Raw genomic sequence first — 25,511 nt, 5'->3', positions numbered from 1 at the left:
AACCTAACCTTTTTTTTTTTTTTTTTTTTTTTTTTTTATGTGGAAAATGCGTCATGCAGAGACACACCCCCGGGGGAGGGTGTGAATACTGCCGGACTCCTACCGGCTAAAAACCACATGGCATTCCCTCGCCGCGCCTTTGTGTTGGGGACCCGGGTTCCCTTGCGTAGTCCACCGGGATCCCAACGGCGTTGGCCCGCACCGGCTCGCGGGCCCCGACTCAGTTTGGGGCGGGTACGAGATGTTGAATACCCACCCCCGTCTAGGGGAAGCGCGCGGGGATGCGCGCGCGACTTCCCAGGGCCATGTTGGTATGGGGTGGGACTGCCCCCGCAGTCGTCACCCCGGCCCTGTGGCGATGTAATTATCGCCGGAGAGGAGGGCGGGACTACCTGCCCGTTTCCATCTCCTCTCCCTCCACACTCACCCGGCCTGCTGGGTTCGGCAATTTCACCGGTTGCTTCTTACGCTTCTTAGGAGGAGTGCAGGCCTTGGACCCCACCCAATGGTCCGACGGCCGGCCCTGCGCTGAACACACAGCGCACTTTGGGTCGGCCGCGCACATCGCCGCCTTATGGCCTTCGTTTCCGCAACGGTAACATAGACCGCTGCGGTCCTGCTCATGACTGCAGGATGCCCGCACATGTCCTTCCTCCAAGCAGCGGAAGCACCGAAGCGGCCTCTGCCGCAGGAGCTCTGCTTTCGCCGAAACCCAGCCTATACGAACTCGGCCGGCGACCGTCATCTTCTTAACTGCTTGCAATGGAGCTTTAACCCAGCAAGTGCCCACCCCAGATCTAGTACGTCGAACCTCTCCGACTCGCACTTGGTCCACCTGACAGCCGCCCTCCCGGGCAACCGCAGCGACCACTTCCTCCGACGTAACACTGTCGTCCAGGCCCGATATCCGCATCTCCGCGGACTTTACGGGCCTGGAGATTTTGGCCATATTCTCCGGGATGAACTCCCGGAGCTTCGACGCCAGAACGTCGGCCTTCTCCGCGCCATCAGCACCTGGAACCTCTAGAACCTTACCGCCGGTGATCGCGGTGCGAAACCGCATATCTTCGATCCCCAATGCGCGGAGATCGATCCTTCTCTTGGCCTCCGCAAGGACATTCGCATACGCGACACCCTCCCTTTCCGCCTCCGGGTCCAACGTAATAATAACCGCCGCGGAGCGAGGCGGTTTCAGTTTAGAAGGCGAGGGTGCGCTCGTCTTCTTTGCCTTCTTCGAGGGGGCCGAACCGGCTTTCGTCACCGGAGGGTTGACAGCCACAGGCTGCCCTTCGGGAACACTGACGGTCTTGCCCCGTTTTCCTTTTACGACCGTCGCCCAGGAGGACGCGGTCGCCTGCACAGGTTTGAGCGGATGTTGTTGCTACCGACTCGGGCTGTCCAGAGGGCGCCGGTGTGACGGGCGTCTTCTTCGCATTCTTTTTCTTGGCCCTACCCGTTTCTGACTGGGGAAGAGAACCCCGGTCGCCGACTCTAGGGGGTCGGGCACATCTGACGCCATTGTTCCAGCCTCTGGCAAGGTGTGCGTGGAGACCGCAGACGCAGACGACACCTTCTCAGTGGAGGGGAGAGCAGAGATCATCTCTTTCACCTCCTTCATAAGCGTCCCTACCATTTGGCGGACGATTCCACCGACGTCCCTCATTATTTGAGCGCGGAACGCGCTCGCCTCACTCCCTACGACAGGGACAACATCCGCCGAGATACCGGCATTGGCCGCTGGCTTGGCAGCTGGCTTGGCAGCACGAGCCTCGGCCAACTGCCGACGCAGGTACTCGACTTCCTGCTCAAGTCTCAGGTTCTTTGAGACCAGTGGAGAGACCGACGTCGGAAATAGATCCCCCTCCAAGGTGTCCACAACCTGTGTGATCCCGGCCAAACCCTCTTTCAGGGTCCTTATGGTGGTCCCTTTGAGGTTCCCTGCCTTCTTCACAACATCGGTGAGAGCATCCGCTTGCCGGTGGACGAGACACTTCGCCCTGCGGATTACCTCCTCGGCCACTTTATTCTTATTCTCGGCGGCGGCAGTGGCAGTGGCGCCAGACGCCGTCGGCCTATCCGACTCCGACAGTATATCCGACGCTTCATCCCCAGAGGAGAAGAAGTCACTCTCATGATAATCCAGGGCCGTCGCTGGAGGTAATCCAGACTTGGTAGCACCCGCCCCAGGGACCGCTCCGGTTACATCGTCCTCAAAGAATCGGTAGCTGAACTGCCGCCGACATTCCTCCTTCTTCCTTGTGCGAGAACTTGCTCTCGACCCCACTCTAGGGCTGCCGGACCTTTTGCGGGCGGACTGGACATCGCCCTCATCCTCAACTATAGAGTCTGTGTCAGACTCAGCAATGTGTCTTTTACGCCAGGAGCGGAGACCAGACGTGGACGGCAACGGTTCCATTTCCATCTCCTCAGTTGGGGTTGCACACGAGCTCGACCGCGTAGACCCGCAGTCGATCTCGCCCGCAACCGCTCTCAGCAGACTATGGCGAGTACGACGACGACCTAAGAGACCAACATCTTCGCCCAGTACTACCGAACACTCTTTCAGGAGTTCTAGCCCCGACTTCTTACTTTCTACGCCCTTCTCAGGCACCAACTTCTCTCCGCCCTTCTCAGGCACTACTTTCTCACCGTCCTTCTCAGACACGACATCAATTTTGGGTTTTGTTTTTGTTTTTGATATTTCCATACTTGTTCCCACGAGTATGGGGGAAAGGTTTCACACGCAGGGGAGCCCCCTGCTTCTGCGTGCGGCCTACATACAACGGGGTGCGGCAGATACCCCGAGGTTGGTGCCCTTGCGGCCGATGATACTCCACCGACCCGCCCGCGGCACAGAACACGCTAACCGAACTTATGATGTCCGGTAGCGTGCACCGCACAACGAACTATGCATCGCCAGGCACCGAAGCTTACACAAGAGGATTTTTATAGAGGTTTACTCCTCGCGGCCCAGGCGATTAAGCCAAGGCCCCCGTCCCCTCACTCCGGTGCGAAACATGACCACACCTTCGCGAGGGATTACGGTTTTTCGGCGGTGGCACTGAAACCAGCCCGATTGCGCAACGAAGCACTCACCGGGCCCGCCGACAACTCCCACTACGAGAAGTCGCGGAACAAAACCCGCCCCCAACGAAAACACGACAAACCCCATAACTTGGGCTCGCCGCTCACCACCTCTGTCGGAATATTAGCCGTCGGTAAGTGAGATCTCTACAGCGAGAAGTCACTTACCGCCGTTGCCCAGGATGCACCAGGCCCCAGCCATTGTCAGCCACCGTTCCCGCCGGACGTATCCGCACCAGGACAAGTGACCGTACAATGAGCCAGGGCACTCTTGGAGGTTTTCCGACCCAGCACCCCAACCTAACCTAACCTAACCTAACCTAACCTTTTTTTTTTTTTTTTTTTACATGTGGAAAATGCGTCATGCAGAGACACACCCCCGGGGGAGGGTGTGAATACTGCCGGACTCCTACCGGCTAAAAACCACATGGCATTCCCTCGCCGCGCCTTTGTGTTGGGGACCCGGGTTCCCTTGCGTAGTCCACCGGGATCCCAACGGCGTTGGCCCGCACCGGCTCGCGGGCCCCGACTCAGTTTGGGGCGGGTACGAGATGTTGAATACCCACCCCCGTCTAGGGGAAGCGCGCGGGGATGCGCGCGCGACTTCCCAGGGCCATGTTGGTATGGGGTGGGACTGCCCCCGCAGTCGTCACCCCGGCCCTGTGGCGATGTAATTATCGCCGGAGAGGAGGGCGGGACTACCTGCCCGTTTCCATCTCCTCTCCCTCCACACTCACCCGGCCTGCTGGGTTCGGCAATTTCACCGGTTGCTTCTTACGCTTCTTAGGAGGAGTGCAGGCCTTGGACCCCACCCAATGGTCCGACGGCCGGCCCTGCGCTGAACACACAGCGCACTTTGGGTCGGCCGCGCACATCGCCGCCTTATGGCCTTCGTTTCCGCAGCGGTAACATAGACCGCTGCGGTCCTGCTCATGACTGCAGGATGCCCGCACATGTCCTTCCTCCAAGCAGCGGAAGCACCGAAGCGGCCTCTGCCGCAGGAGCTCTGCTTTCGCCGAAACCCAGCCTATACGAACTCGGCCGGCGACCGTCATCTTCTTAACTGCTTGCAATGGAGCTTTAACCCAGCAAGTGCCCACCCCAGATCTAGTACGTCGAACCTCTCCGACTCGCACTTGGTCCACCTGACAGCCGCCCTCCCGGGCAACCGCAGCGACCACTTCCTCCGACGTAACACTGTCGTCCAGGCCCGATATCCGCATCTCCGCGGACTTTACGGGCCTGGAGATTTTGGCCATATTCTCCGGGATGAACTCCCGGAGCTTCGACGCCAGAACGTCGGCCTTCTCCGCGCCATCAGCACCTGGAACCTCTAGAACCTTACCGCCGGTGATCGCGGTGCGAAACCGCATATCTTCGATCCCCAATGCGCGGAGATCGATCCTTCTCTTGGCCTCCGCAAGGACATTCGCATACGCGACACCCTCCCTTTCCGCCTCCGGGTCCAACGTAATAATCACCGCCGCGGAGCGAGGCGGTTTCAGTTTAGAAGGCGAGGGTGCGCTCGTCTTCTTTGCCTTCTTCGAGGGGGCCGAACCGGCTTTCGTCACCGGAGGGTTGACAGCCACAGGCTGCCCTTCGGGAACACTGACGGTCTTGCCCCGTTTTCCTTTTACGACCGTCGCCCAGGAGGACGCGGTCGCCTGCACAGGCGGCTGAGCGGATGTTGTTGCTACCGACTCGGGCTGTCCAGAGGGCGCCGGTGTGACGGGCGTCTTCTTCGCCTTCTTCTTCTTGGCCCGACCCGTTTCTGACTGGGGAAGAGAACCCCGGTCGCCGACTCTAGGGGTGTCGGGCACATCTGACGCCATTGTTCCAGGCCTCTGGCAAAGTTTGCGTGGAGACCGCAGACGCAGACGACACCTTCTCTGGAGGGGGGAGAATGGAGATCATTTCTCTCACCTCTTTCATAAATGTCCCTACCATTTGGCGGACGATTCCGCCGACGTCTCTCATTATTTGAGCGCGGAACGCGCTCGCATCACTTCCTACGACAGGGACAACATCTGCCGAGATACCGGCCTTGGGCCGCTGGCTTGGCAGCTGGCTTGGCAGCACGAGCCTCGGCCAACTGCCGACGCAGGTACTCGACTTCCTGCTCAAGTCTCAGGTTCTTTGAGACCAGTGGAGAGACCGACGTCGGAAATAGATCCCCCTCCAAGGTGTCCACAACCTGTGTGATCCCGGCCAAACCCTCTTTCAGGGTCCTTATGGTGGTCCCTTTGAGGTTCCCTGCCTTCTTCACAACATCGGTGAGAGCATCCGCTTGCCGGTGGACGAGACACTTCGCCCTGCGGATTACCTCCTCGGCCACTTTATTCTTATTCTCGGCGGCGGCAGTGGCAGTGGCGCCAGACGCCGTCGGCCTATCCGACTCCGACTGTATATCCGACGCTTCATCCCCAGAGGAGAAAAAGTCACTCTCATGATAATCCAGGGCCGTCGCTGGAGGCAATCCAGACTTGGTAGCACCCGCCCCAGGGACCGCTCCGGTTACATCGTCCTCAAAGAATCGGTAGCCGAACTGCCGCCGACATTCCTCCTTCTTCCTTGTGCGAGAACTTGCTCTCGACCCCACTCTAGGGCTGCCGGACCTTTTGCGGGCGGACTGGACATCGCCCTCATCCTCAACTATAGAGTCTGTGTCAGACTCAGCAATGTGTCTTTTACGCCAGGAGCGGAGACCAGACGTGGACGGCAACGGTTCCATTTCCATCTCCTCAGTTGGGGTTGCACACGAGCTCGACCGCGTAGACCCGCAGTCGATCTCGCCCGCAACCGCTCTCAACAGACTATGGCGAGTACGACGACGACCTAAGAGACCAACATCTTCGCCCAGTACTACCGAACACTCTTTCAGGAGTTCTAGCCCCGACTTCTTACTTTCTACGCCCTTCTCAGGCACCAACTTCTCTCCGCCCTTCGCGGGCACCGACTTTCTCACCGTCCTTCTCGGACACGACATCAATTTTGGGTTTTGTTTTTGATATATCCATACTTGTTCCCACGAGTATGGGGGAAAGGTTTCACACGCAGGAGCCCCCTGCTTCTGCGTGCGGCCTACATACAACGGGGTGCGGCAGATACCCCGAGGTTGGTGCCCTTGCGGCCGATGATACTCCACCGACCCGCCCGCAGCACAGAACACGCTAACCGAACTTATGATGTCCGGTAGCGTGCACCGCACAACGAACTATGCATCGCCAGGCACCGAAGCTTACACAAGAGGATTTTTATAGAGGTTTACTCCTCGCGGCCCAGGCGGTTAAGCCAAGGCCCCCGTCCCCTCACTCGGGTGCGAAACATGACCACACCTCCGCGAGGGATTACGGTTTTTCGGCGGTGGCACTGAAACCAGCCCGGCTGCGCAACGAAGCACTCACCGGGCCCGCCGACCACTCCCACTACGAGAAGTCGCGGAACAAAACCCGCCCCCAACAAAAACACGACAAACCCCATAACTTGGGCTCGCCGCTCACCACCTCTGTCGGAATATTAGCCGTCGGTAAGTGAGATCTCTAAATAGCGAGAAGTCACTTACCGCCGTTGCCCAGGATGCACCAGGCCCCAGCCATTGTCAGCCACCGTTCCCGCCGGACGTATCCGCACCAGGACAAGTGACCGTACAATGAGCCAGGGCACTCTTGGAGGTTTTCCGACCCAGCACCCCAACCTAACCTGTAACCTAACCTAACCTAACCTAACCTAACCTAACCTAACCTAACCTTTTTTTTTTTTTTTTTTTTTTTTTTTTTTACATGTGGAAAATGCGTCATGCAGAGACACACCCCCGGGGGAGGGTGGGAATACTGCCGGACTCCTACCGGCTAAAAACCACATGGCATTCCCTCGCCGCGCCTTAATGTTGGGGACCCGGGTTCCCTTGCGTAGTCCACCGGGATCCCAACGGCGTTGGCCCGCACCGGCTCGCGGGCCCCGACTCAGTTTGGGGCGGGTACGAGATGTTGAATACCCACCCCCGTCTAGGGGAAGCGCGCGGGGAGGCGCGCGCGACTTCCCAGGGCCATGTTGGTGTGGGGTGGGACTGCCCCCGCAGTCGTCACCCCGGCCCTGTGGCGATGTAATTATCGCCGGAGAGGAGGGCGGGACTACCTGCCCGTTTCCATCTCCTCTCACTCCACACTCACCCGGCCTGCTGGGTTCGGCAATTTCACCGGTTGCTTCTTACGCTTCTTAGGAGGAGTGCAGGCCTTGGACCCCACCCAATGGTCCGACGGCCGGCCCTGCGCTGAACACACAGCGCACTTTGGGTCGGCCGCGCACATCGCCGCCTTATGGCCTTCGTTTCCGCAGCGGTAACATAGACCGCTGCGGTCCTGCTCATGACTGCAGGATGCCCGCACATGTCCTTCCTCCAAGCAGCGGAAGCACCGAAGCGGCCTCTGCCGCAGGAGCTCTGCTTTCGCCGAAACCCAGCCTATACGAACTCGGCCGGCGACCGTCATCTTCTTAACGACTTGCAACGGACCTTTAACCCAGCAAGTGCCCACCCCAGATCTAGTACGTCGAACCTCTCCGACTCGCACTTGGTCCACCTGACAGCCGCCCTCCCGGGCAACCGCAGCGGCCACTTCCTCCGACGTAACACTGTCGTCCAGGCCCGATATCCGCATCTCCGCGGACTTTACGGGCCTGGAGATTTTGGCCATATTCTCCGGGATGAACTCCCGGAGCTTCGACGCCAGAACGTCGGCCTTCTCCGCGCCATCAGCACCTGGGACCTCTAGGACCTTACCGCCGGTGATCGCGGTGCGAAACCGCATATCTTCGATCCCCAATGCGCGGAGATCGATCCTTCTCTTGGCCTCCGCAAAGACATTCGCATACGCGACACCCTCCCTTTCCGCCTCCGGGTCCAACGTAATAATCACCGCCGCGGAGCGAGGCGGTTTCAGTTTAGAAGGCGAAGGTGCGCTCGTCTTCTTTGCCTTCTTCGAGGGGGCCGAACCGGCTTTCGTCACCGGAGGGTTCGCAGCCACAGGCTGCCCTTCGGGAACACTGACGGTCTTGCCCCGTTTTCCTTTTACGACCGTCGCCCAGGAGGACGCGGTCGGCTGCACAGACGTTTGAGCGGAGGTCGAAGCCACCGGCTCGGGCTGTCCAAAGGGCGCCGGTGAGACGGGCGTCTTCTTCGCCTTCTTCTTCTTGGCCCGACCCGTTTCTGACTGGGGAACAGAACCCCGGTCGCCGACTCTAGGGGTGTCGGGCACATCTGACGCCATTGTCCCGGCCTCGGGCAAAGTTTGCGTGGAGACCGCAGACGAGGACGACACCTTCTCTGGAGGGGGCGAATGGAGATCATTTCTCTCACCTCTCTCATAAATGTCCCTACCATTTGGCGGACGATGCCGCCGACATCTCTCATTATCTGAGCACGGAATGCGCTCGCATCACTTCCTACAACAGGAACACCGTCTGCCGAGATACCGGCCTGGGCCGCTGGCTTGGCAGCTGGCTTGGCAGCACGAGCCTCGGCCAACTGCCGACGCAGGTACTCGACTTCCTGCTCAAGTCTCAGGTTCTTTGAGACCAGTGGAGAGACCGACGTCGGAAATAGATCCCCCTCCAAGGTGTCCACAACCTGTGTGATCCCGGCCAAACCCTCTTTCAGGGTCCTTATAACCTGGTCCCTTTGAGATTTCCCGCCTTCTTAACGACGTCGCTAAGAGCATCCGCTTGCCGATGGACGAGAAGTTTCGCCCTATGGAGTACCTCCTCGGCCACTTTGTTCTTGTCACCGGCGGCAGCGGTGGCAGTGGCGCCAGATGCCGTCGGCCTGTCCAGCTCCGTCGGTTTGTCTGGCTCCTCATCTCCGGAAGAAAAGAAATCACTCTCGTGATAATCTAAGACCGTCACTGGGGGCAGACCAGATTTGCCAGCGGCTGTCCCTTCATCTTCGAAAAATCGGTATATGAATTGCCGACACTCCTCCTTCTTTCTAGCGATCGAACTGGCTCTCGATCCCACTCTAGGGCTGCCGGACCTTTTGCGGACGGATTGGACATCGCCCTCATCCTCGACCGTGGAGTCCGTATCGGACTCGTTAAGACGCCTTTTGCGCCAGGAGCGTAGTCCAGATGTGGACGGCAACTGCTCCGTCTCCATGCCTTCATCAATTGGGGATGCGCACAAGCTCGACCGCGAAGACCCGCAGTCGGTCTCGCCCGCAACCGCCCTCAACAAGCTGTGACGAGTGCGACGGCGACCTAACTCCACAACATCCTCGCCCAGTACAACGGAGCACTCTTTCAGAACCTCCACTTCCGACTTCTTTTTACTAACACCGCCCTTCACGGGCACCGACTTCTCTCCGCCCTTCGCGGGCACCGACTTCTCACCGTCCTTCTCGGACACGACATCAATTTTGGGTTTTGTTTTTGACATATCCATACTTGTTCCCACGAGTATGGGGGAAAGGTTTCACACGCAGGGGAGCCCCTGCTTCTGCGTGCGGCCTACATACAACGGGGTGCGGCAGATACCCCGAGGTTGGTGCCCTTGCGGCCGATGATACTCCACCGACCCGCCCGCAGCACAGAACACGCTAACCGAACTTTTAATGTCCGGTAGCGTGCACCGCACAACGAACTATGCATCGCCAGGCACCGAAGCTTACACAAGAGGATTTTTATAGAGGTTTACTCCTCGCGGCCCAGGCGGTTAAGCCAAGGCCCCCGTCCCCTCACTCGGGTGCGAAACATGACCACACCTCCGCGAGGGATTACGGTTTTTCGGCGGTGGCACTGAAACCAGCCCGGCTGCGCAACGAAGCACTCACCGGGCCCGCCGACCACTCCCACTACGAGAAGTCGCGGAACAAAACCCGCCCCCAACAAAAACACGACAAACCCCATAACTTGGGCTCGCCGCTCACCACCTCGTGTCGGAATATTAGCCGTCGGTAAGTGAGATCTCTAAATAGCGAGAAGTCACTTACCGCCGTTGCCCAGGATGCACCAGGCCCCAGCCATTGTCAGCCACCGTTCCCGCCGGACGTATCCGCACCAGGACAAGTGACCGTACAATGAGCCAGGGCACTCTTGGAGGTTTTCCGACCCAGCACCCCAACCTAACCTAACCTAACCTAACCTAACCTAACCTAACCTAACCTAACCTAACCTAACCTAACCTAACCTAACCTAACCTAACCTAACCTAACCTTTTTTTTTTTTTTTTTTTTTTTTTTTTTTTTAACGAGGGGAAAATCTTCAGAAAGAGAACCACCGCCAGCGGGATGACGGTGGATACTGTGGGATTCTTACCCACTAAAAAAAAAAACCCCCGGTATTCCTCTTGGCGCTTTCGCACCGGTGGTCTGGGTACGCTTTCGCAATCATCCACACCACCAGCAGCGCCGCCCCCTTTACAGGGCTTCTCTGAGTGATGCGCCGGGAATACGCAGCGCATGACTCTCGGATCTCCTACCACACAATGGGCTTCGGACGTCTCCCGCCATCCTCCGCCCTGGAGATCACTATCGGAGCCGATGGACTCCCGACGGCGTGTAAATTGCACCGCTAGGTATCCATCGCCTCGCCGCCTACACGGCTATCTCGCGCCGGAGCTCGAGCCTTCCGTGGACGGCACTTTGCTGTGCTGCCTACTCTGTGGTCGGATTTTCGACCTTCCGCGGCGCAGAAACCGCAAGCTGGCGACTGCGCAGTACACTGAGCGGATTTATGGCCCGCTTTTCCGCAGCGGAAGCACAACACGCCCCCGCTGGTGTCCACACTGGCGGTGCACCACTGCGCTACGTGCCCAGAGAGCAAGCAGCGGTAGCACCGCATGGGCCTCGGTTCTAATGTCTGAACCCGAGCCATTACCCAGCCCACTTTTACCCGGCCGGCTTTGGACAGGGCCTTGGCAGCACTTACTGGGCAGCGAACCCATATGGAGCCGACTCCCGAGGGAGCGCGACGGATCTCCCCGTCTTGATGAGGGCCTCGTCGCAACCACCTTCCCGCGCAACCGCGGCAATGACCTCGGCAGGTGTAGCCGAGTCGTCAAGATTCCTTATTCGCAGTTCAGCCGACTTGATCGGCCTGGAAATCTTGACGGCCCCCTCCGGCAGGATCTCTGCCAGCTTATTGGCCAGCAGGTCTGCTTTGACGCCTGAATCGGCGCCTGGCACCTCCAGTATACGCGACCCTGTGGCGCCTAATCTGAACCTGGCATCGGTGATTCCGAGTTCGGTCGGTGAGAGCTTGCTGTGGGCCTCTCGGAACACTGTCGCATAGGTTATACCCTTTTCTTCCGCGCCGGGCTGCAGAGTGATAACGACTGCCTGCGAGCGCGGAAGACGGAATCTTCTCTTCCTCTTCTTCTTTGGCTTCGGCGCCGGTGCCGTGGCAGGCGCCGTCTTCCCTTGTGCCGCCTGACTGGCGGGGGCCTCCTTCGCTGGGGTCTTCTTCCGACGCTTGCCGCGCCGAACGACCGTCGTCCACTGCTCCGTTGTTGTACTAGCGGACGGCGGCGGGGCGCGACTCGTGCCCGGATCGCCAGCTGGAACCGGTTGAGTTGCCCGGTCCCTACTCTGGGTTGGTGCCTTCGGTGCTCGCGGAGCGGATTGCGAGGCACTCCTTGCGGCTTTCGCATTGCGTGCCGGCTTCCTCTTGCCGGGTTGTGCGAGCCGTTCCTCAATTGCGGCAAGTCGGACATTAAAAATGTCTCCGATCTGCCGTACAATTCTCGCCTCCAGGCTCTCATCTGGAGAAGCCGCGACCGGCTGTATAGGGGCCGGTGCAGCACATGTCTTGTCCTTGGTAGCCTCACCAGGCGCACGCTGCGGCACTGACGAGGCTTGCAGCTCTTGTAGCTGGTTTTTAAGCTTGCGGAGCTCAACGCTCTGCTCCAGCAATCTCCTCTTCAGGTCTATGGTCTCGTCGACATATGACTGAACCTGACGCTCAAGGTTTTCCCCGAGGTCGGCTCTAAGCTCGAGCACCTCTTTCGCGTTTGGGGCGTTAGCGACTGCCTTGCGAAGGGCCCTCATCTCGACGGCGCTTCTGACCGACTCCTCGCGGATGCCGGTCATCATAATTTGCCGCTCTTTTAACTCAGCCTCCAACCGAGCGTTGTCTTTGCGCAGATCAGCGCATTCGGCCGTATTCGTCCGGTCAACGAACCACTCCGTGTTTCTGCGGATGGTCGTTATATTCTCTTTGATCGTTTTTATGATCGTACCCTTCAAGTGGCCAGATTTTTTGACGGCCTCCAAAACGTTTCTGGCACATTCATCCATTTCGGCTCCGACGACGTCTGCTCGCTTAATTTCCTCCACGGGGAATATGTTGTAATGGCGAGTCACTGGTTTCGAAGTGCCGGCAACGGCCTCTGCGGCCTCTTTCTCCATTTCTCTATCGACATATTCGGCAAGGTCGGCCCTCGCCTGCGACAGTCCTGCATATCGGCCCGTGGCCTTAGGTGAAATAGCCTTGGGCGGAACGGTGTTTCCTCCTTCGTACAGAGCGACACGGAACTGCTCTGCGCTGCTGGGGGCTTTTGCCTTCCCAGCCTTTCCCTTCCTCTTAGCCGAGGTTTGTGAGTCGCTTTCGACAACTGACGACTCCTCATCACTTCTCGAATGGCGCCTTTTGCGCCTGGAGCGAGGACGCTCCAAAAAGTCCTCATCCTCACTGAATAACATACTTGCACACGAAGTCGACCGCGAAAGTGAGCTGTCGATCTCGCGGGCAAGCATGGACAATTCATCGTCCATAGCCGGATCGATCTCCATACTCCGGCGAGCTCTTACCGGGACCACTTTGGTCTCCAGTCCCACCTCCTTCACTATCTCTCCTCTCACAACAACATCTTCTCCTACTCCCCTCAGGCCTTCCGTTGCCCCCCCCAGATACACGGGGCTGACCACCCCCGGCTGAACCGGTGCGGTGGTGGCGGATTCTCCGTCTCCCGACGGTACCGCCCTGGGGAATTCAGTTTTGCGACTGGCCATTCTCATGTTTTCCTTTTTTAACGGGGGAGGTCCCGTGAAAGGCGAAAGGAAATTTAAAATGAAAATTATAGAAAAAACAAAACGACAGAAAGAAAACAGAAGATAGAAAAGACGACAGTAAAGACTCAAAACAAAAATAAAACAAACAAAACAAAAACGAAGAATAACAAAAGGAAGACGAAAGAAAACGAAGAGCGAGTCAGGCAAGTCCGCAACACAAATAGTGCGTCACGAACTCGTCCCACCCGCGGCGTCGGAAGATTAGCCGTCGGTAAGTGAGATCTCTAAATAGCGAGAAGTCACTTACCGCCGTTGCCCAGGATGCACCAGGCCCCAGCCATTGTCAGCCACCGTTCCCGCCGGACGTATCCGCACCAGGACAAGTGACCGTACAATGAGCCAGGGCACTCTTGGAGGTTTTCCGACCCAGCACCCCAACCTAACCTAACCTAACCTAACCTAACCAGGTCATAGTTAAAAAATTTTTTCTAGAATTTTGCAGTTTTCACGCTTTCTTTCGTTCTTAGGGTCGTTGTTTTGCTACTCCCTATAGTTTTTAATCGTTTTCGCACCCCCCACACCCTCCTACCCCTATTGCAAATAGTTTAAATTTTTCTTAAGAAATCTCAAAAATTTTTCGCAAATTGTGCTTTTTCGTCGAATTTTCTTCTTAAATCGATTAGTTTTTCGTTCCCCATACTCGCTCATCTATCTATCATCCCCCTACCCCCGTAAACCCCCTGAATTTTGACGTTTTACCTAACCTAACTCTGACTATTTCTCCCCAATTTTCTACCCCCCCTATCAGTTTTGGAATTTTTCTAGTATTTTTCCCGTGCTGTGCGCTCCGTCCCGAGTGCATAGACACCACACTTGTCCCTATCGGAGCACCTTTGCGAAAAATTGTCAAACCGAGACTACCTAAGCTCCCTTCAAATTCAATAATAGCAGGTCATAGTTAAAAAATTTTTTCTAGAATTTTGCAGTTTTCACGCTTTCTTTCGTTCTTAGGGTCGTTGTTTTGCTACTCCCTATAGTTTTTAATCGTTTTCGCACCCCCCACACCCGCCTACCCCTATTGCAAATAGTTTAAATTTTTCTTAAGAAATCTCAAAAATTTTTCGCAAATTGTGCTTTTTCGTCGAATTTTCTTCTTAAATCGATTAGTTTTTCGTTCCCCATACTCGCTCATCTATCTATCATCCCCCTACCCCCGTAAACCCCCTGAATTTTGACGTTTTACCTAACCTAACTCTGACTATTTCTCCCCAATTTTCTACCCCCCTATCAGTTTTGGAATTTTTCTAGTATTTTTCCCGTGCTGTGCGCTCCGTCCCGAGTGCATAGACACCACACTTGTCCCTATCGGAGCACTTTTGCGAAAAATTGTCAAACCGAGACTACCTAAGCTCCCTTCAAATTCAATAATAGCAGGTCATAGTTAAAAAATTTTTTCTAGAATTTTGCAGTTTTCACGCTTTCTTTCGTTCTTAGGGTCGTTGTTTTGCTACTCCCTATAGTTTTTAATCGTTTTCGCACCCCCCACCCTCCTACCCCTATTGCAAATAGTTTAAATTTTTCTTAAGAAATCTCAAAAATTTTTCGCAAATTGTGCTTTTTCGTCGAATTTTCTTCTTAAATCGATTAGTTTTTCGTTCCCCATACTCGCTCATCTATCTATCATCCCCCTACCCCCGTAAACCCCCTGAATTTTGACGTTTTACCTAACCTAACTCTGACTATTTCTCCCCAATTTTCTACCCCCCTATCAGTTTTGGAATTTTTCTAGTATTTTTCCCGTGCTGTGCGCTCCGTCCCGAGTGCATAGACACCACACTTGTCCCTATCGGAGCACTTTTGCGAAAAATTGTCAAACCGAGACTACCTAAGCTCCCTTCAAATTCAATAATAGCAGGTCATAGTTAAAAAATTTTTTCTAGAATTTTGCAGTTTTCACGCTTTCTTTCGTTCTTAGGGTCGTTGTTTTGCTACTCCCTATAGTTTTTAATCGTTTTTGCACCCCCTACACCCTCCTACCCCTATTGCAAATAGTTTAAATTTTTCTTAAGAAATCTCAAAAATTTTTCGCAAATTGTGCTTTTTCGTCGAATTTTCTTCTTAAATCGATTAGTTTTTCGTTCCCCATACTCGCTCATCTATCTATCATCCCCCTACCCCCGTAAACCCCCTGAATTTTGACGTTTTACCTAACCTAACTCTGACTATTTCTCCCCAATTTTCTACCCCCCTATCAGTTTTGGAATTTTTCTAGTATTTTTCCCGTGCTGTGCGCTCCGTCCCGAGTGCATAGACACCACACTTGTCCCTATCGGAGCACTTTTGCGAAAAATTGTCAAACCGAGACTACCTAAGCTCCCTTCAAATTCAATAATAGCAGGTCATAGTTAAAAAATTTTTTCTAGAATTTTGCAGTTTTCACGCTTTCTTTCGTTCTTAGGGTCGTTGTTTTGCTACTCCCTATAGTTTTTAATCGTTTTCGCACCCCCCACACCCTCCTACCCCTATTGCAAATAGTTTAAATTTTTCTTAAGAAATCTCAAAAATTTTTCGCAAATTGTGCTTTTTCGTCGAATTTTCTTCTTAAATCGATTAGTTTTTCGTTCCCCATACTCGCTCATCTATCTATCATCCCCCTACCCCCGTAAACCCCCTGAATTTTGACGTTTTACCTAACCTAACTCTGACTATTTCTCCCCAATTTTCTACCCCCCCCCTATCAGTTTTGGAATTTTTCTAGTATTTTTCCCGTGCTGTGCGCTCCGTCCCGAGTGCATAGACACCACACTTGTCCCTATCGGAGCACTTTTGCGAAAAATTTGCCCGCCCACCCGCCCTTTTTTCTGACTCGATAAGGTGGAAATTTCGAGACGAAGTCATTTTCTTTTTCCGCCCGAAATCGATAGTGTTGCTTCCCAGCAACCCTCCCGTCAACTTTTACACACCCGTCTCTCTTTGTTGCATTCCTGCAGCCTCCTACCCCCCAAAAAACTCGACCTCTCCTTATAACCTAACCTATTGAGCAAAACATGCCTATAGTTCATTCACCGGTCAGGAGTCGCATTAAATCTTCTACACCGACACCAGAAGCTACAATGCCTTCTACAGAATCATCCAAACCCACTTCGGCCAAATCTGCTCCTGAGGTCAAACACGCCCCTCGTGACGCAATAGTCGTTCTCGAACGCTGTCCAAATCTTCCAGCAAAAGCCTCAGTAACCCAATCACCGGATGGGCAACTAACTCAGCCCACCAATTTGACGCCTGCCATAGCAGCATCCGATCCCTCTCCTGTCCTCGATAAACCGATATCACCTATCCCAACCCCTCCTCTTCTGCTAGATATGTCCCCAGATAGAACTTCATTAATTGCAGACACAGCGGCCCCTACAACCGCACCGATCGTCCCGAGTACCCCATGTGGTGTCCCAGATTCGGTCTCCAAAAGGAAGAAAGGCGGTAAAAACGTACGGGAAAAACCTCTACCTATCACCGCAGAACAGGTCTCTGACTTGGCCTCTCTAACACATGTTGTCACCTCGTTGTCAGAGGCTATCACCTCGGCGACCTTTGAAACCAAAAGTGTCACTACACAAAACAAGAACTTTATATCTCGCGCCTCCGAAGAGATTCGGAAAGCCATGGGCATCTTCCAACGATTGTCACCCGGCGCCTTGCCTGCTGCTGCTGGCCGAGAAGCCTGCGGAAACAATGCCATCACTTCTGTTCCGGAGACATCGACTATCCCGGACTCGGCGAGTTTGCGCAGCGAACTTCTCACCTGCATGCGAGAGGAGATGGGTAAAATAAAGAGAGAGCTGACCCGATCCGTACGTGGCGCTTCTACTCCTAATACCGATCTCGCCTCCGACACTGCCGTCGCAGCACAGGCGCCCCGCCCTCGAGGTCCTCAGCCCACTTATGCGCAAGTAGCGGAACTCGGGAAAAAACCCCCAAGTGCACCGAAGAAGACTTCGACCTCACCACCAGTCACGCGACCCGCCCTTATAGTTACGCCCAAAGTTCAGGCGGAAACTAGGCAAGACGCTATAAATGCGTTCAGACGCAGCATCTCCTTTAAAGAGTGCAACTATGCGCCAGTTAAGGTAATCCCGATATCGCGAGGCAAACTCAGAGTCGAGTTCGACACGGATCGCGAATGCGATGATGTTTTACATCGACTGTCGATCTCCAATGCATCCTGGGTCACTGCTGAAAAATCTCACAAAATCAAGCCAATGCTCATCCTTAAGGGCGTAGCACTCACGACCCCAAGTGACGAGCTGGCTAAGATAATGCTTCAGCAGAACCCCGAACTCAGCAACTTCTCTGAGGATGCCGTTCAATTCAAGTTCAAGCGCAACAATCGCAATCCCAATTTGTATAACGCTGTTCTAGTCGTCAGCCCCGGACTATGGAGAGCGGCCACCGCCATGGAGAGAGTTCGAGTGGACCATCAAAGGGTGCATTGCGAAGATTTCTCTCCGTTTATACAATGCCACTCTTGTCTGCAATTCGGACACATGAAATCGCGCTGCCCTAACGAGATCAGACGTTGCGCACATTGTGCGGAGAGTTCTCACACCGACAGTGACTGCCCCGCAAAGAATAGCACGCCCAAATGTTATAACTGCTCACAGAATAACTCCAGATATCAGACTGAAAATAACGTCAAACACAAGGCCACATCACCTTCATGCCCCGTAGTCATCACTGTAAAAAGGCGAATAACTTCCCGAATCAATTATGGACCAGAGTAAATTAATCAAGGTTATCCAATGCAATTTAGATCGTTCCAAAGGCGCTTTACTGGAGTTTACTCGCTTTTTCGTGGCCGGCGAGTACTCCATTGCTCTGGTTTCCGAGCCGTATGTCGACTCGACCAATCTTGTTAAATCCATCCCAGGTGTGCAAATATTTCAATTCCCCAATGCCTCATCTGATAGAATTAAGGCCTGCATCTTTGTTAAAGAGGGCATCCCCTGTTTTAGTGCTTTAGGCTTCACCCAGTACTCCTCGCCCAACCTATCTGTTGTGCAATTAAAAATTAGAGCGACGCCACTGTTTATAGTATCGGCCTATGTAGAGCCAGACGCTGACAACCTGAGCACAATCGAGCGTCTAGACGTTTTTCTCACCGGCATTGGCGATTCTCGCTGCGTCGTGGGTGGTGACTTCAATGGTTGGCATCCCATTTGGGGCAGCGAGAGAGCTAACGCCAGAGGTAGTGCACTCACCGATCTGGCACATGGACACGACTTCTTTTTCTGCAACACCGGAGTGACACCCACATTTGAGACCATTACCCATGGCAGACACAGGACATCCATCATCGATATAACAATGGCCTCGGCATCCACCGTTGATTGGGAAAATTGGGCGGTCAATCTCGAAGCATGTCCAATCTCTCAGCATAACGCAGTCGTTTTCGATATCCATGCTCGTTGTGACCGACACTACGGAGGCAACAACGCGCATTCCACCTTCAGGTATAAGAGTCATAAAGCAAATTGGGCCAAATTCAAAACTGAACTTCACACACTCATGACTCACACAGATCTTCTCGATATCCCCATATCCAGTCTGGATGCATACGGGTTGGAGAGCTTTGTGGACAGGACTACTGAAATAATACATGCGGCCTGCACGGAATCCATGCCTGCCAAGGGTTCCGGCGGCCGGTACAGACCTCCTTGGTGGACCGACGCACTGGAAAGTCGAAAGGCTGAAGTTATCGGTCTCCATCGTCGGCTTCATGCTGTCAGACACCGCTCTTCCCAGTCGCAGGATGAAATTGACCGTCTATCTCAGGAAACCCAAGCCAAACGCACACTGTATGCGCAAGAGCTCAGAGATGCATCGACGGCTAACTTCCGCGAATTCTGCAATCGCCAGAGCAAAGAGAATGTCTGGTCTCTGACAAATCGTCTCCTCAAGGAAACTGCACCTCGGCGTCCCCCTATCACTCTCAAACTCGGTATAGAGCACACTACTGATGCGCAACAAACCGCCAAGGTCCTACTTGACCATTTCTATCCTGATGACTCACTTGACTCCTCTCCCAGACACCGTGACCTCAGACAACGTACCAACGACCTGCCTGACACACCTGACGAACCCCCTTTCGTTGTCGGGGAAGTACTGGAAACTCTTAAAACGATGAATCCCAAAAAAGCGCCTGGTTTGGACGGCTTGACCTCCGATATATGCATGCAATTTGCCCTGGCATACCCAAATCTCATCACGGACATTCTTAATCGTTGTCTCGAGTTGCAGTACTTTCCTAGACAATGGAAGAAAGCTTTTGTTAAAATCATCCCTAAACCAAATAAGACCGACTATAGCGATCTTTCTTCTCACCGTCCCATTGGTCTGTTGTCTGTGCTTGGCAAGTTATTGGAGAAGCTACTCATAAAGCGGGTTACATTTGCTGCTGGAATTGCGGGGAAATTAAGTGACAGGCAGTTCGGCTTCAAAGAGCAAACCAACACCACAGCAGCACTGTCCACAGCTCTTGATGTTATTCACTCCGCTAAACAAAATAAGGAATTGGTGATCGCCGTTTCCTTGGATATCAAGGCGGCTTTCGACAATGCTTGGTGGCCAGCGCTTTTTGACGGCCTTCGTCGCATCGGCTGTCCCAAGAACATCTTCGGTCTCATCGGCAGCTACTTCCAGGATAGGGAGGTAGTCCTGAACTACGGGGATGAGCGCGCCACCAAGTCTTTGACGAAGGGCTGCATCCAGGGATCGGCGTGTGGCCCTATAATGTGGAATATAATCCTAGACGAGCTACTCGATATCCAACTACCACGAGGTTGTCACATCCAGGCTTTCGCCGACGATGTACTCCTCGTGGTACACAGCGCTAGAATCGAGGATTTACAGAGGCTCACCAACACCGCGTTACTCCAAATTACTGAGTGGGGACATAGCGTAAAGCTGACTTTTAGCCCCTCAAAAACGCACGCTATTGCTTTCACACCTAAAGCCAAAGGAGCCACCATCAGAATGGCAGACACCGCTCTCCCTTTCGTGAGAGAGAACTTAAGCTTCTCGGGGTCACACTGGATGAAAAACTGTCATTTAATAGGCATGTACGGCTCATCATCGACAAAGCCACGCGCATATTCAACAGACTCTGTCTCTTCTGTCGTCCCACCTGGGGAGCCCACCCCGAAAACGTCAGAACTATATACCAGCATGTCGTCGAGCCGATCATCACCTATGCTGCTGGTGTATGGGGGCAAGCGGCTCTTAAGAAAGGTATCAAGAGGAGACTGTTGAGTATGCAGCGAGGATTTGCGATTCGAATTATTAGGGCGTTTAGGACTGTGTCCACTACTGCAGCGATCGCGTTAGCAGAACTCACTCCCTTGGACCTTAAAGTTCTCGAAGTTCATCACCTTGAGCAAACGCGACTCACAGGATCTACGCATCTTCTGCGCAGTGATTTGTCTCTTGAGCGTCCCACCCCGCCTCATAAGTTACTCCACCCTGCTGTCAGAGTCTCCATCACTTCGCTTCCTTATTCATCTCTCACCACTTCACAGTCATCCCTCACCATTTATACAGATGGAAGTAAGCTGGAGAATTCTGACACCGGGGCCGCTTTCGTCGCATATTCTGAAAATAAGCAAATCGCTGTTAAGAAGTTCAAACTCCATCGGTCCTGCTCGGTCTTTCAGGCCGAGCTTCTCGCCATCCTCAAAGCCTGCACGTGGGCTAACTCGTTTCATCCACATTCACACATCACCATAATAACCGACTCCCAAGCGGCCCTTGCCGCATTGCGAGATCGGAGCAACACGCACCCTCTGGTCTCACAAACTCACGCACAAATCCATTCGCGTACATCCGGTTCGTTGAGCTTCGTATGGGTCAAGGGACATATAGGCGTAGACGGGAACGAGGCGGCCGACTCCGCGGCGAAATACGCTGCCGCCTCGCACTCCTCTTTATCCTACGCTTCATATCCCATGTCTTTTGTCAAGCATAACATCCGCGCTGAACATAACCGCATATGGCAAGCAAGATATGAGAGCTCATCTCAAGGTCGTCATACGATTTCTCTTCTCCCTAAATTAACTGATATCACCAGATTTAGACAGCTAGTCAAAACTTCCTTTCATATTACCCAAATATTAACAGGACATGGCTATACAAAGCAATACTTGCATCGCTTCAATATAGCCGCTGACGACGCTTGTCCCTGTGATGATTCTACTACGCAGACTTTTGAACATCTTCTAGAACACTGCCCCAGATTTAGCCCGAAGAGACTAAATCATGTCTTGCTTTGCAACAATCTAAGATTGCCCCCATTTAACATATTAGAATTGTTAAAACACGAATCGGCCATCAGTTCATTCGACACTTTTGCAAAACACATTATCACCAACCTTAAAGCTTTCAACGGCCAACTAAGATCATGACAGACTACTTGCGTCCACTAATTAATTAATATTACCTCACCTTCACAAGTCTTCAACTCCCACTAGTACATTTATCACACTCGCCTCACCTCCATTCCATTGTCCGTGTATATAGTTGTCAATTCATCATTACCACATTCATCATCATCAATTCACCTTGTTCCCCCATTGACATTCGAGTAATCCTGCGGATGTGGTGTATGGATAGCCGTATCAAATCGCGTCTGCCATTCCCGCTGCCGCAGGGGCCTATGTGGGAACCTTGTCATATTCATTAGCAAACGTCCACGGTGGGAGAAGCTCACGTATCTAATAGCGGAAGCTCTCCCTTCCGTCGACATCAGCGCAAACACATAGATAAGAAATTAGCGATCATTACCGCATATGTTAGTATATCATACCACTGCGAACCAACGAAAATAGGAAAAAAAAAAAAAAAAAAAAAAAAAAAAAAAAAAAAAACCTAACCTAACCTAACCTAACCTAACCTAACCTAACCTAACCTAACCTTTTTTTTTTTTTTTTTTTTTTTTTTTTTGTGGAAAATGCGTCATGCAGAGACACACCCCCGGGGGAGGGTGTGAATACTGCCGGACTCCTACCGGCTAAAAACCACATGGCATTCCCTCGCCGCGCCTTTGTGTTGGGGACCCGGGTTCCCTTGCGTAGTCCACCGGGATCCCAACGGCGTTGGCCCGCACCGGCTCGCGGGCCCCGACTCAGTTTGGGGCGGGTACGAGATGTTGAATACCCACCCCCGTCTAGGGGAAGCGCGCGGGGATGCGCGCGCGACTTCCCAGGGCCATGTTGGTATGGGGTGGGACTGCCCCCGCAGTCGTCACCCCGGCCCTGTGGCGATGTAATTATCGCCGGAGAGGAGGGCGGGACTACCTGCCCGTTTCCATCTCCTCTCCCTCCACACTCACCCGGCCTGCTGGGTTCGGCAATTTCACCGGTTGCTTCTTACGCTTCTTAGGAGGAGTGCAGGCCTTGGACCCCACCCAATGGTCCGACGGCCGGCCCTGCGCTGAACACACAGCGCACTTTGGGTCGGCCGCGCACATCGCCGCCTTATGGCCTTCGTTTCCGCAACGGTAACATAGACCGCTGCGGTCCTGCTCATGACTGCAGGATGCCCGCACATGTCCTTCCTCCAAGCAGCGGAAGCACCGAAGCGGCCTCTGCCGCAGGAGCTCTGCTTTCGCCGAAACCCAGCCTATACGAACTCGGCCGGCGACCGTCATCTTCTTAACTGCTTGCAATGGAGCTTTAACCCAGCAAGTGCCCACCCCAGATCTAGTACGTCGAACCTCTCCGACTCGCACTTGGTCCACCTGACAGCCGCCCTCCCGGGCAACCGCAGCGACCACTTCCTCCGACGTAACACTGTCGTCCAGGCCCGATATCCGCATCTCCGCGGACTTTACGGGCCTGGAGATTTTGGCCATATTCTCCGGGATGAACTCCCGGAGCTTCGACGCCAGAACGTCGGCCTTCTCCGCGCCATCAGCACCTGGAACCTCTAGAACCTTACCGCCGGTGATCGCGGTGCGAAACCGCATATCTTCGATCCCCAATGCGCGGAGATCGATCCTTCTCTTGGCCTCCGCAAGGACATTCGCATACGCGACACCCTCCCTTTCCGCCTCCGGGTCCAACGTAATAATAACCGCCGCGGAGCGAGGCGGTTTCAGTTTAGAAGGCGAGGGTGCGCTCGTCTTCTTTGCCTTCTTCGAGGGGGCCGAACCGGCTTTCGTCACCGGAGGGTTGACAGCCACAGGCTGCCCTTCGGGAACACTGACGGTCTTGCCCCGTTTTCCTTTTACGACCGTCGCCCAGGAGGACGCGGTCGCCTGCACAGGCGGCTGAGCGGATGTTGTTGCTACCGACTCGGGCTGTACAGAGGGCGCCGGTGTGACGGGCGTCTTCTTCGCCTTATTTTTCTTGGCCCGACCCGTTTCTGACTGGGGAAGAGAACCCCGGTAGCCGACTCTAGGGGGGTCGGGCACATCTGACGCCATTGTTCCAGCCTCTGGCAAGGTTTGCGTGGAGACCGCAGACGCAGACGACACCTTCTCAGTGGAGGGGAGAGCAGAGATCATCTCTTTCACCTCCTTCATAAGCGTCCCTACCATTTGGCGGACGATTCCACCGACGTCCCTCATTATTTGAGCGCGGAACGCGCTCGCCTCACTCCCTACGACAGGGACAACATCCGCCGAGATACCGGCATTGGCCGCTGGCTTGGCAGCTGGCTTGGCAGCACGAGCCTCGGCCAACTGCCGACGCAGGTACTCGACTTCCTGCTCAAGTCTCAGGTTCTTTGAGACCAGTGGAGAGACCGACGTCGGAAATAGATCCCCCTCCAAGGTGTCCACAACCTGTGTGATCCCGGCCAAACCCTCTTTCAGGGTCCTTATGGTGGTCCCTTTGAGGTTCACTGCCTTCTTCACAACATCAGTGAGAGCATCCGCTTGCCGGTGGACGAGACACTTCGCCCTGCGGATTACCTCCTCGGCCACTTTATTCTTATTCTCGGCGGCGGCAGTGGCAGTGGCGCCAGACGCCGTCGGCCTATCCGACTCCGACAGTATATCCGACGCTTCATCCCCTGAGGAGAAGAAGTCACTCTCATGATAATCCAGGGCCGTCGCTGGAGGTAATCCAGACTTGGTAGCACCCGCCCCAGGGACCGCTCCGGTTACATCGTCCTCAAAGAATCGGTAGCTGAACTGCCGCCGACATTCCTCCTTCTTCCTTGTGCGAGAACTTGCTCTCGACCCCACTCTAGGGCTGCCGGACCTTTTGCGGGCGGACTGGACATCGCCCTCATCCTCAACTATAGAGTCTGTGTCAGACTCAGCAATGTGTCTTTTACGCCAGGAGCGGAGACCAGACGTGGACGGCAACGGTTCCATTTCCATCTCCTCAGTTGGGGTTGCACACGAGCTCGACCGCGTAGACCCGCAGTCGATCTCGCCCGCAACCGCTCTCAACAGACTATGGCGAGTACGACGACGACCTAAGAGACCAACATCTTCGCCCAGTACTACCGAACACTCTTTCAGGAGTTCTAGCCCCGACTTCTTACTTTCTACGCCCTTCTCAGGCACCAACTTCTCTCCGCCCTTCTCAGGCACTACTTTCTCACCGTCCTTCTCAGACACGACATCAATTTTGGGTTTTGTTTTTGTTTTTGATATTTCCATACTTGTTCCCACGAGTATGGGGGAAAGGTTTCACACGCAGGGGAGCCCCCTGCTTCTGCGTGCGGCCTACATACAACGGGGTGCGGCAGATACCCCGAGGTTGGTGCCCTTGCGGCCGATGATACTCCACCGACCCGCCCGCGGCACAGAACACGCTAACCGAACTTATGATGTCCGGTAGCGTGCACCGCACAACGAACTATGCATCGCCAGGCACCGAAGCTTACACGAGAGGATTTTTATAGAGGTTTACTCCTCGCGGCCCAGGCGATTAAGCCAAGGCCCCCGTCCCCTCACTCCGGTGCGAAACATGACCACACCTTCGCGAGGGATTACGGTTTTTCGGCGGTGGCACTGAAACCAGCCCGATTGCGCAACGAAGCACTCACCGGGCCCGCCGACAACTCCCACTACGAGAAGTCGCGGAACAAAACCCGCCCCCAACGAAAACACGACAAACCCCATAACTTGGGCTCGCCGCTCACCACCTCTGTCGGAATATTAGCCGTCGGTAAGTGAGATCTCTACAGCGAGAAGTCACTTACCGCCGTTGCCCAGGATGCACCAGGCCCCAGCCATTGTCAGCCACCGTTCCCGCCGGACGTATCCGCACCAGGACAAGTGACCGTACAATGAGCCAGGGCACTCTTGGAGGTTTTCCGACCCAGCACCCCAACCTAACCTAACCTAACCTAACCTAACCTAACCTAACCTAACCTAACCTAACCTAACCTAACCTAACCTAACCTAACCTTAACTTAACTAACC

The 25,511-nt window shown here is 54.4% G+C and overlaps 2 protein-coding genes across 2 annotated transcripts; one reads left to right on the top strand and one right to left on the bottom strand.

Annotated features, from left to right (window-relative positions):
* Positions 1–10,643: 10,643 nt before the first annotated feature.
* On the bottom strand, positions 10,644–10,946 carry LOC128200701 (uncharacterized). The gene has a single exon (XM_052894935.1). It carries the CDS (start codon positions 10,944–10,946, stop codon positions 10,644–10,646), a length of 303 nt encoding a protein of 100 aa, XP_052750895.1.
* A 9,442-nt stretch (positions 10,947–20,388) lies between these two features.
* Positions 20,389–21,534, top strand: LOC128200699 (uncharacterized). Its single transcript, XM_052894933.1, has one exon. The coding sequence runs from the start codon at positions 20,389–20,391 to the stop codon at positions 21,532–21,534; it is 1,146 nt and encodes a 381-aa protein (XP_052750893.1).
* Positions 21,535–25,511: the final 3,977 nt, after the last annotated feature.

The sequence above is a fragment of the Galleria mellonella genome, unplaced genomic scaffold (assembly GCF_026898425.1).
Source record: "Galleria mellonella isolate WM207_F2 unplaced genomic scaffold, CSIRO_AGI_GalMel_v1 utg2550, whole genome shotgun sequence".
Taxonomy (NCBI): Eukaryota; Metazoa; Arthropoda; class Insecta; order Lepidoptera; family Pyralidae; genus Galleria; species Galleria mellonella.
The sequence above is the reverse complement of the archived record's forward strand: the minus strand, read 5'-3'. Positions and strand labels throughout refer to the sequence as shown.